This window comes from Nerophis ophidion, linkage group LG02, assembly GCF_033978795.1.
Source record: "Nerophis ophidion isolate RoL-2023_Sa linkage group LG02, RoL_Noph_v1.0, whole genome shotgun sequence".
NCBI lineage: Eukaryota > Metazoa > Chordata > Actinopteri > Syngnathiformes > Syngnathidae > Nerophis > Nerophis ophidion.
The window spans coordinates 45,507,401-45,520,333 of NC_084612.1; the positions used below are offsets into that span (position 1 = coordinate 45,507,401).

At 38.7% G+C, this 12,933-nt stretch overlaps 1 protein-coding gene across 3 annotated transcripts in view; it reads right to left on the reverse strand.

Annotated features, from left to right (window-relative positions):
* ano1a (anoctamin 1, calcium activated chloride channel a) overlaps positions 1-12,933 on the reverse strand; it is a 156,046-nt gene that overhangs the window by 26,718 nt on the left and 116,395 nt on the right. For all 3 annotated transcript variants that reach the window (XM_061884759.1, XM_061884754.1, XM_061884745.1), the window contains 3 exons: positions 6,971-7,172; positions 6,739-6,850; positions 42-99 (listed from right to left, as the gene is read on the reverse strand). In XM_061884759.1, coding sequence (XP_061740743.1) covers positions 42-99; positions 6,739-6,850; positions 6,971-7,172 — 372 coding nt within the window. The remainder of the gene's footprint in view (positions 1-41; positions 100-6,738; positions 6,851-6,970; positions 7,173-12,933) is intronic.

Genomic DNA, 12,933 nt, shown 5'->3' on the forward strand with positions numbered 1-12,933 from the left:
AAAAAATGAAATCACAAAAAGTGGAATAATATGTTATGTACCTCTTCCATTCTGTATGATCCTACAACATACAGGTACTTTCCTGGCCGCCCAACATGCCTACAGAACACAAGAAAAACATTCAGTAAATATAAATCATATTTAACGTATGTAAATAAGTCCTTTCTTAACAATTTTTTAATTCCAACATTTTTTGGACAAAATGCTTAAAAAGTTGTACCCAGAGTAAATATTCCTGAAATATTTTTAAAAGAAGGATATTTTTAGACTGTACTTAAAAGTTGAAGTAGGTTTTAAGTTTTTGGGCCAACATTTTTGGTTATGTTTCGGTACGTTTTTTGTGTGTAGGTTTTTTTCCTCTTAGCATTTTTTCTTTATTCTGCTTATCAGCAAAAACTGTATTCTGCCAATAGGTAGACTTGATATGTCTGCCCTGGTTGGCTACGCCTAGAAGAACAGCTGATAGGCAACACGTCACAGTGGTCAAGTGACCCTTATGCAGAAGACTGCAGATGACAGTCAAAATATGTCAGGTAAAAATTCCATTTGTGATAACAAAAAGATTGTCTGAATACAAGAACATTTGAAAAACAATCAGTGTAATTTTCGACAATTGAAATTGTCTTTGAGCAGCACTCAAATGCGAAGAACTGAGTCACATTTGTGATGCTGACCTAGCAAAGCGGCATCATTAATAGTCAGAGATGGGTAGTAACGCGCTCCATTTACTCCGTTACATTTACTTGAGTAACTTTTGGGATAAATTGTACTTCTACGAGTAGTTTTTATGCAACATACTTTTATCCATCCATCCATCCATTTCCTACCGCTTATTCCCTTTTAGGGGTCGCGGCGGGCGCTGGCGCCTATCTCAGCTACAATCGGGCGGAAGGCGGGGTACACCCTGGACAAGTCGCCACCTCATTGCAGGGCCAACACAGATAGACAGACAACATTCACACTCACATTCACACACAAGGGCCAATTTAGTGTTGCCAATCAACCTATCCCCAGGTGCATGTCTTTGGAAGTGGGAGGAAGGCGGAGTACCCGGAGGGAACCCACGCATTCACGGGGAGAACATGCAAACTCCACACAGAAAGATCCCGAGCCTGGATTTGAACCCAGGACTGCAGGAACTTCGTATTGTGAGGCAGACGCACCAACCCCTCTGCCACCGTGAAGCCCAACATACTTTTACTTGAGTATATTTATAGAGAAGAAACGCTACTTTTACTCCGCTCCATTTATCTACAATAAGCTCGCTACTTTTTTTATCCATCTATTAATGTTTGTTTTGGTTAATGACAGAGCTTCAAAGTAGAATCTACGCATGCCTGCGTTTCACCAATCACATGCAGTCACTGGTGACGTTGGACCAATCAAACAGAGCCAGGCGGTCACATGACCGTGATACGTAAAACCCGACTTAAACATGTTGACAAACTTATTGGGGTGTTACCATTTAGTGGTCAATTGTACGGATTATGTACTGTACTGTGCAATCTACTAATAAAAGTTTCAATCAATCAATCAAAAGTGTAAAGGAAAAAAAGACACTTTTTATTTCAGCCGTACTTCCCGTCATAAGCCTAAAGACTGATCGCACAGTTCCTGTTTTCACAATAAAAGTGCCGCTCCATCGCGCCTGCGTTAACAAAATAAGAGTCTCCGAAAGCCAGCGCAAACAAGCTAGCAAGCTACGGAGTTTGCTGCCAATGTATTTCTTGTAAAGTGTATAAAAAAGAATATGGAAGCTGGACAAATAAGATGCCAAAAACCAACGACTTTCATGTGGTATTAGACAGAAAAGAGGAACTTTTTTTCTCCTCCATTTGAAAACGTGGACGTCTGATTCCAATCAATGCAAGTCATCAGAATCAGGTAATACACCAACTTATATTCTTGTCTTCATGAAAGATAGGAATCTATGTGTTAAACATGCATGTATATTCATTAAAACACCTATAACATGTGAACAAAAACGGCAAGATAAATAAATATAAATGATATAATGTATATATAAATGTATATATATATTCATTCATTCATTCATTCATTATATATATATATATATATATATATATATATATATATATATATATATATATATATATATATATATATATGTGTGTGTGTATAAATGATATGTGTGTGTATGTGTATGTATATATGAGGTAGATCACCTCGACTATGTCATTTACTAAGTAATTGATAAACGTTGAAAAACTTTTTGGGGTGTTACCATTTAGTGGTCAATTGTACGGAATATGTACTGTACTGTGCAATGTACTAATACAAGTTTTAATCAATCAATCAATCAATCAATCAATCAATCTCATCAATGAATGCCTACTGAGGCTATGGTGCTGTTAAGTTATTGTGGCTCAATGTGCCATTTTTTCTTTTTATTTTAATGTACTATTATTTAATATAAATTATTGTTTTAGTTGCTTAAGAGATATTCCTGGCTCTGAATTTGCTCATTGCTATTTTTATGTTTTTGTGCATTATTTGTTGCCGTAATCAGGTTACTTATCAGTTACTCAGTACTTGAGTAGTTTTTTCACAACATACTTTTTACTTTTACTCAAGTAAATATTTGGGTGACTACTCCTTACTTTTACTTGAGTAATACATCTCTACAGTAACAGTACTCTTACTTGAGTACAATTTCTGGCTACTCTACCCACCTCTGTTAATAGTACATAATAATAATGTTGATGTGTGACAGTAATCATTCCTAGTTATGTGTTGCATGTATGTATTAAGATTAAATTTACGACCAGTGTTAACGTTCATTTTAGAAATATACTGTATGGTGCACTTCTCGTTTAACGGGAACGACATGGAGGAAGTTATCAGTGTATAGGAAGTCTTTGCCTTTATGTACAGTCTAACTTAGCTGGGTCACATTTTCAAACGTCATCTGCTTAGATCTTACGCTAAACCAAGCATAATAGGTATGTACTTTTGAGTAACATGTCATATTTGATTGTGTTATTTGTTGACTGTAGTGTAATTTGGGAGGTTTAATAGCCAAAATGCAGTTATGCTAATTTTGACATTAGGTAAAGTGATGTTAGCACAGTAAAATATATAGTTTAGATCAGGGGTGTCAAACGTACGGCCCGCGAATAGGTTTTATCCGGCCCGCGGGATGAGTTTGCTAAATATAAAAATGAGCCGAAATTTTTGAATGAAAGAAACGGCTGTTCTGAATGTGTCCACCAGATGTCACAATAGCAATTCTGTGTATCTTTGTAGATCAGAGGTCCGCAACCGAGCAGCATGCTGGCTCTTTGATCACTCTGATGTGGCTAAGATGCACCCTCAAAATTTTTCCGGGAGGTTGTCTGGATTTCAGTACCTTTCCCAGAAATATCCCTGGGCTAACATTCCCCGATTTTCACCCACATAATTATTTTGAGGGCATTTCATGGCGACAATGCTTTTAACGTTTTCTAAAAATTTTTTGGCGCGCCCGCCTTCATGCCATGCTATCTGCGTGCCGGCAGGTCACATATAGCATGTGACCCCTGATAGCACACATCATCGACTGCAAGGCATACTTGGTCAACAGCCACACAGGTTACACTGATGGTTGTGATATAAATAACTTTAACACTTACTAATATGCGCCACACTGTGAAGCCACACCAAACAAGAATGACAAACACATTTCGGGAGAACATCTGCACTGTAACACAACATAAACACAACTGAACAAATACCCATAATCCCATGCATTCCTGACTCTTCCGGGCTAGATTATACACCCCTATACACCCCAATCTAGCCCGGGTGAGTCAGGATGCATGGGATTCTGGGTATTTGTTCTGTTGTGTTTATGTTGTGTTACAGTGCGGATGTTCTCCCGAAATGTGTTTGTCATTCTTGTTTGGTGTGGGTTCACAGTGTGGCGCATATTAGTAAAAGTGTTAAAGTTGTTTAAACAAGCACCGTCAGTGTGACCTGTATGGCTGTTGAACAAGTATGCATTGCATACACTTACATGTGTCTGCAGTAACCACAATCAACATGTGACTGGGCTGGCAAGCTATTAGCACAGGTTGTAGGGGGCGCTAAAGGTTCCGCCATCATAGCATGCCCTTATTATTGTTGTCAAGGTGAAAACCAGCAGACATTTGCAGGATAGATGCTCTGAAATTCGACAGTCTCCCGGAAAAATTAGGAGGGTTGGCAAGTGTGATGCTGTCAAGCGGCATTCATATAAATCTTGTGGGCCGCACTAACGTAAAATGTTCATATTAAGGTGCGGGCCGCGTGTCTGAGACCCCTGGTTTATACATAGCGCAAAGCAAAAAAAAACTCTGTATGCAGTTTATTTTATTTATTTTAAATTTCAAATAAGTTTTGTGGCTCCCATTGTTTTCTTTATTTTGTGAAACGGGTCAAAATGGCTCTTTGAGTGGTAAAGGTTGCCGACCCCTGTTGTAGATGATGCTAAATATGGAAAAAAAAAAAACCATAATGTTAATGCAGCAGTCGAGGAAAATTAGCAAACTACATAATTAACATGCTGGAATTTGATGTTGATATTTTATTATCTTGATAGATTGAAAATAAACACCAATGAGTGGACTGATGAACATTATCACACCATTTATTCAGAAAGTATAAATAACGACTAGAGATGTCCGATAATGTCTTTTTTGCCGATATCCGATAATCCGATATTGTCCAACTCTTAATTACCGATTCCGATATCAACCGATACGATGTATTCAGTTGTGGAATTAACACATTATTATGCCTAATTTTGTTGTGAAATCTGAAGTTGTCTTTGTTTTTAAATTATTGTGCCGTGATTTTACCAGTCCGGCCCACTTGGGAGTACATTTTTCTCCATGTGGCCCCATCTAAAATGAGTTGGACACCCCTGGATATTGTGCATCTTACATATTTTGTGTTGTTTTCTATGTATTTAAGTTTGTTACACAACTTAATACATTTATTGACATCAGAGCCTGCTTTTGAGTGTAATTAACTGTTCTGGATTTCTTTATTTTAAGCCTCCTTTCTGTTTGTATGTTTTCAGTTTTACCCTTTTTTATGGTCAAATAAACCTGTGGACAAGAATATGTAATTTTTTTTGGCAGTGGGCAAGGTTCCTATTTTTTCCTCTGTTCACTCCTTTTACCTAATTCTGTCTTAACCAGTGTTGGAAAAATCACCTTTAAAATCCTACTGAAATGAGAATTTCTAATTTAAACGGGTATAGCAGGTCCATTCTATGTGTCATACTTGATCATTTCGCGATATTGCCATATTTTTGCTGAAAGGATTTAGTAGAGAACATCGACGATAAAGTTCACAACTGTTGGTCGCTAATAAAAAAAAGCCTTGCCTGTACCGGAAGTAGCAGACGATGTGCGTGTGACGTCACGGGTTGTGGAGTTTCTCACATCCTCACATTGTTTACAATCATAGCCACCAGCAGCGAGAGCGATTCGGACCGAGAAAGCGACGATTTCCCCAATAATTTGAGCGAGGATAAAAGATTCATGGATGAGGATAGTGAGATTGAAGGACTAGAAAAAAAAAGGTGAGGGCAGTCGGAGCGATTCAGATGTTATTAGACACATTTACTAGGATAATTCTGGAAAATCCCTTATCTGCTTATTGTGTTACTAGTGTTTTAGTGAGATTATATGGTACCTGAAAGTCGGTGGGACTTGTCCAGGGTGTGACCCGCCTTCCGCCCGATTGTAGCTGAGATAGGCACAAACGCCCCCTGCGACCCCAAAGGGAATAAGCGGTAGAAATGGATGGATGAATGAAAGTCGGAGGGGTGTGGCCACGGGTGTGGTGACCGCCAGTGTAAGAGAGTCCGCAGCTGCAGGAGGATGCAAGCTCCGCTCATGTCTACGGTAAGAGCCAACTTATTACCACAATTTTCTCACCGAAACCTGCCGGTTGACATGTGGTCGGGAACCATGTTCGCTTGACCGCTTTGTTTCATAGTAAAGCTTTACCTTCGGGAATGTAAACAAGGAAACACCGGCTGTGTTTGTGATGCTAAAGGCAGCTGCAATACACCACTTCCCACCTACATCTTTCTTCTTTGGGTTCTTCATTATTAATTGAACAAATTGCAAAAGATTCAACAACACTGATGTCCAGAATACTGTTTAATTATGCGATTAAAGCAGACGACTTTTAACCGTGATCGGTGCTGGAAGAACATGTCCGCTACAACCGGTGACATCACGCGCATCCTACGCGTCATCATTCCGCGACGGGAAATTTAAAATTGCAATTTAGTAAACTAAAAAGGCCGTATTGGCATGTGTTGCAATGTTAAGATTTCATCATTGATATATAAACTATCAGACTGCGTGATCGGTAGTAGTGGGTTTCAGTAGGCCTTTCAAAAGTAATTAGTTGTAGTAAATTATTGAATTAGTAACAGAAATACCTGTTACTAAATAATATTGTAACATCTGTGACTTTGAATATGCACCTTTAAAAAGTGGTGCTTGTTGAGTCTCGTGTGACTTCAGCGAGTGAAAGTGGAATTACTGTAGCTGTGTTAGTTTAGCTCAGTGTTAGCATTGTGCGTGGACCAGTATGACTTGTGATTGACAGCAGCTCTTGTTGATTGTATTTACAGTGTGTTGTTACTGCTACAGTAGGTAATACATTGATTGAGCCTCCTATTTGACTATATATAACAAACACACAAATATGTACAAGAAGTGAGTGATTCCTTACCTTCCCCTAAAAAAAGCCAAATAAACAATTGGCGTGAAGGCATTGACAAATTTCAAAATAAAAGTCTTGCAGATAAGCCTCTCTTCAAAGCTTTTGTCTGTTTTTGGAACCTCTGAAAAACAAACAAAAGAACCCCAACATTTAAATGTTTTCAAATACTAGTCATCAAAGATAAATGAGAAACTCCTCAGATAACCTCAGCTACTGTATATTTTGAGTGAATGTTTCTTACCAAGTATGGTGAGCCAGCGAGCAATTTTACCATAGATTTCATCTAAGATGATGATGATGATGAGGTTGATGATGGCAGCTGTGGTCTTGACAGTGGCCCGCACATTGTATCGTGCTGCAGGGTAGGTGCTAATGTGCAAAGCTGTCCTAATGCTGATCCGGTACAGGATAACCCCAAAGACAATAACAAATGTCACGGCGATCTACAAGTAACAGAAAGTCAATTTGACAATTTAACTATGCAAACATGGACAACCCATACAACGTCTCGCAACAGATTCAGTCAACTAGTGTGGCACTGCAAAAAAAATGTATTCATTTGACGGATATAAGTAAGACATGCACCTGGGGATAGGTTGATTGGCAACACTAAATGGTCCCTAGTGTGTGAATGTGAGTGTGAATGTTGTCTGTCTATCTGTGTTGGCCCTGCGATGAGATGGCGACTTGTCCAGGGTGTACCCCGCCTTCCGCCCGATTGTAACTTATATAGGCACCAGTGCCCCCCGCGACCCCAAATGGAATAAGCGGTAGGAAATGGATGGATGGATGGAAGTTAGGCTTCTCCACCAAACAGTGGTTTTCGTACTCTCAGAAAATACAAAATAATATAGCAAAAGCCATGAATACATTTGGGGTAAAATTTCATATGAAGCACCTTAACGTTCAATAATATACATTCGGCATGCGTTTCTTCACATAAAACGGGGCCCTATTCATGGCGAAGCCAGGTGTCGTCCGCCTTTAGGGCAGGCGGCACCTGACTAACATGACGGTATCATACCGACACATCACATCAATGTCATTCAGGTGAAACCACCGTCAGTGTAATTTAATGTTAATATTATGTTGACAGCACATTTCCGATCGAATTATGTTTTAAAGGGAAACATTATCACCAGACCTATGTAAGCGTCAATATATACCTTGATGGTGCAGAAAAAAAGACCATATATTTTTTTAACCGATTTCCAAACTCTAAATGGGTGAATTTTGGCGAATTAAACGCCATTATGTTTATTGCTCTGGTGGCGATGACGTCAGAACGTGACGTCACCGAGGTAATACAGCCGCCATTTTCATTTTCTACACACGGGTCTCAGCTCTGTTATTTTCCGTTTTTTGGACTATTTTTTGGAACCTTGGAGACATCATGCCTCATCGGTGTGTTGTCGGAGGGTGTAACAACACTAACAGGGAGGGATTCAAGTTGCACCGAAGATGCGAAAGTGTCTGCCGCCAGACCCCCATTGAATGTGCTGTAGTGTCTTCACATTTGACCGGCGATGACAGACATGACACAGAGATGTATGGATAACCTGCAGATGCATTTGCAACGATACGAAATCACAAAGGTGAGTTTTGTTGTTGACTTATGTGCTTATCAGACATATTTGGTTGTGGCGTGACTGCCAGCTAATCCATGCTAACATGCTACGCTAATCGATGCTAACATGCTATTTACCGGCGATGACAGACATGGCACAGAGATGTATGGAAAACCTGCAGATGCATTTGCAATGATAAAGTCCACGAAATCACAAAGGTGAATTTTGTTGATGTTGACTTATGTGCTAATCAGACATATTTGGTCGCGGCGTGACTGCCATCTAATCGATGCTAACATGCTATTTACCGGCGGTGCTAAAGCAGACATGGCACAGAGATGTATGGATAACCTGCAGATGCATTTGCAACTATATTACGTTTCCTTCCACCCACATTTAATGCGAAAAAAACACTTACCAATCGACGGATTTAAGTTGCTCCATTATTACAAAATGCGAAAGTCCTGATCATTTGGTCCGCACATTTTACCGGCGATGCTAACGCAGCTATTCGGCCATGCTATGACTTTGAAAGGCGTCAATAGCTATTCGCTCAATAGCTTCAGTTTCTTCTTCAATACTTTCATACTCCAACCATCCGTTTCAATACATGCGTAATCTGTTGAATCACCTAAGCCGCTGAAATCCGAGTCTGAATCCGAGCTAATGTCACTATATCTTGCTGTGGTATTCCCATTGTTTGTTTACATTGGCAGCACTGTATAACGTCACAGGAAAATAGATAGTGGTTTCGAAGATAGCGAAAATAAGGCACTTTAAAACTTTATTTAGGGATATTCCGGGATTGGTAACATTTTGAAAAAAACTTCAAAAAATACAACAATCCACTGGGAACTGATTATTATTGTTTTCAACCCTTTTGAAATTATAATAATGTTCCCCTTTAAGTAATAGTGGACTTAATTGCGTTGTCTGGAGTTGTAGCCGCTTCTATATCACTAATCCATCCTGGTCTCCAAATGAACTACACTAAGTATTCACAGCGTTTTGTTTTTTCCACATTATGTTATGTTACACAGCCTTATTCCAAAATGTTATGAATTCGTGTTTGTCTTCAAACCATACCCCATGTTGATTTTGTGGAATTTTTTTTCCTAAAAATATTTGCCCACTTAGTAAAAATAATAAAACAAGGAATTTCATGTACATTACTATTCACAACATTTGCTCAATACTTTGTTATCGCACGTTTGGCAGCAATTACAGCCTCGAGTCTTTTTCAATATGATCCCACAAGCTTGGCGCACTATGTTTGGCCAGTTTCACCCATTCCTCTTTGCCCACTCCTTGTTGCAGCACCTTCAAGCTCCATTGGTTTTCATCCAGAATGTCTGTAGTACATTTTTACATTATTTACGTGACAGCAGCAAGTAACCAGCTATGAAAAGTAAATTATCAAGTTGATTAATAACAGTTTTGTGAAATTAATACAACTGGATATTATGCAAAACATTACCCTAAACCTCAGCAGCTAAATTAGGAGCCTTTGTAACCCTTTTAGAAATGTATTTATTTACCTGATTATACCACATATTGTCTGTGATACATGATCACAATATATTGTGACCTTATATCACAGTATATTGCAAGTGGCTGCAATATATATTGTGATGCAGATTTTACGTCATATCGCCCATCCCTAGTCAACACTCCATAGAACACCAGCCTAAAGCTAAGTGGTAAGAAGTTCTCAATCTAATTAACAGGCTTTGTTCTACCAAGTAGAAGTATTAAGTATAGAGGAACACATGTGTGCAGAGCTAACGGAGGCGGAGTGATGGAGAAGTTTGTGACCGCAATAAAAATAAATAAGTCAACGACAGCGGCATACTGTATATACAAATTTTAATCCCACAGAGCCCTATTCTCCCTTTAGTACTTGAGTGTTTTTAACGGTCTTACAGTACATGCGCTGAAAATATAGTTTATAAAGAGAACAATTGAAAATAACCTTGAACCCTAAAACATTTCAAATGGTCAATTAAAATAAAAAACAGTGTTTCCACGGGTCATTAAAAATAATTAAAAGTCAATAAATCAATTTGGGAAAAATTAAGGCCTCAAATGTCATTAAGTCCAGAGGCAATAAAAAAATTCTTACAATTGCAGTCCTGTGCCTTCATTAGTCAATACTAATTCAAATACTTGAACAAACTTGATAATTTTGTCGTGATTGATAAATTACTATGTCCGTGTGTTTCTTTTCTTCGTTTTTGGCTTTCAAGAGATTTCACTATGTGCATCGCTCTTAGCACCTGAGCATGTTTATTTAACAAGAGAATTAAATGACTGGAGTGAAGACTCTTGTCAGTCATGCAAGGTTTCGGTATGAGGAGACGGGGCCGCTAGTTTACACAGGCAGACTCATTTTCACGGAGGGCCACATCAGCATAATAGTTGCCATCAAAGGGCCAGATGTAACTTAAGACAGAATAATTCCAACTACATGCAACCAAATATAATGTAAACTAAAGGGATCTGCTCAGTAGCATATTAATTTCCGCATTTATTACTTACTCAATTGACAGGTCCGCAATAAAAACTGTCGTTTTAAAAGTCTGTATCTGCTCGGGGCCGACCTTCTTACACACCTTTAGCATGCACTGCTTGAGAAACGCACTCCCAGAAAATAACGGGTGATTTCTTCAGCTACAATCAAGCTAGCTTTTCACGGCCATATAGTTTTTGATTGTGGCTTTTGTGAAAACATTCTGCCACAAAATGAGTTTGCCTTTTAATTCTATGACAATTTTTTGTTTTTTTGAAAGCTAACTAACATAATTGGCTCTGTGTTTGCTGTCAAAATGCTGACATACAGTAGATTGCACTCTGACTACAGACACTATCTAATAACACAATAGACTTACAAGTTTTCTCCTTGAAGCCCAAACATGTATTCACCTTCCTATCTTTCTTGAAACTGTCTCCCATTTGCATACATGTTTTTCTTACTGGACATTTGGGATCATTTGTGAATATTTATATCTCAATTTTACTCATTGCCTGATGCACACACATTGTTGGACTGCGATCTAGTGGCTGGATGCTGTCACTTCACAGGTAACACTATCGCTATGCATTGTGGAAAATGTAGTTTAACGGTGAGCGTAACCCTATTTTAAAACCAATGAAAGACTCGCGGGCCACATACAATGATGGGGCGTTCCACATTTGGCTCACGAGCCTTGTGTTTGACACCATTAAAGGGGAACAATTTCAAAAGGGTTGAAAACAATAAAAAATCAGTTCCCAGTGGCTTGTTTTATTTCTTCGAAGTTTTTAAAAACATTTTACACCTCCTGGAATATCCCTAAAAAAAGCTTTAAAGTTCTTGATTTTTGTTATTTGCGATGCGACTGTCCATTTCCCTGTGACGTCATACAGGACTGCCAATACAAACAACATGGCGGTTACCACAGCAAGATATAGCGACATTAGCTCAGATTCAGACTCGGATTTCAGCGGCTTAAGCGATTCAAAAGATTACGCATGTATTGAAACAGATGGTCGGAGTATGGAGGCAGATAGCGAAAACGAAATTGAAGAAGAAATTGAAGCTGTTGAGCGAATAGCTATTGATGCTATTGGGCCATAGCATGGGTGTACCTAATGAAGTGGCCCATAGCATCGCTGCCTTATTAGCATCGCCGGTAAAATGTGCGGACCAAACGATCAGGACTTTCGCATCTTGTGACCCTGGAGCAACTTAAATCTGTCGATTGGTAAGTGTTTGTTTTGCATTAAATGTGGGTATCTAGTTTCAAATGTACATACAGCTAGCGTAAATAGCATGTTAGCATCGATTAGCTTAGCATGTTAGCATCGATTAGCTGGCAGTCATGCTGCGACTGAATATGTCTGATTAGCACATAAGTCAACAACATCAACAAAACTCACCTTTGTGATTTCGTTGACTTAATCGTTGCAAATACATCTGCAGGTTATCCATACATCTCTGTGCCAAGTCTGTCTTAGCATTGCCGGTAAAATGTGCAGACACTCTGGCAAATTCAATGGGGGTCTAGTGGCAGATTTCTTGCCAGTGGTGCAACTTGAATCCCTCCCTGTTAGTGTTGTTACACCCTCCGACAACACACCGACGAGGCATAATGTCTCCAAGGTAGGGCTGGGCAACGATTAAAAATTTTAATCAAAGTTAATTGCACTATTTCTCCGATTAATCGCGATTAACTACATTGTATACGCAAAGCCCAATAATGAATTCAAAAGTAGTGTGTAGTGCACCTTTATTGGAATATTCTCTCACATGAACAAAAGCGCCAAAACATTTGTTGTGCAAACACAATTTAAATCAGTCCTTGTTAAACAGTAGCAGTTAAATAGCATATTTTATGAAAATCAACTAAAAAAATGTAAATACAAACATTTAAGCTTATTGCCACTGCCAGGGTATTTAAGTTATCCTGTTTGTTATGGAAAATAAACATAATCTACATACAAATCTCTGAGCCACAATCATAACATCTGAACAGGCAATTTCTGAGGTAACAGCAGAAACATTTTTTTTTATCAGGGATCTTATGTTTAAAAAACCTATATTATAGGTAGTGGGCTGTTTTAGGGAATTTTTGATCAAATTATTCCTAGTAGCAAT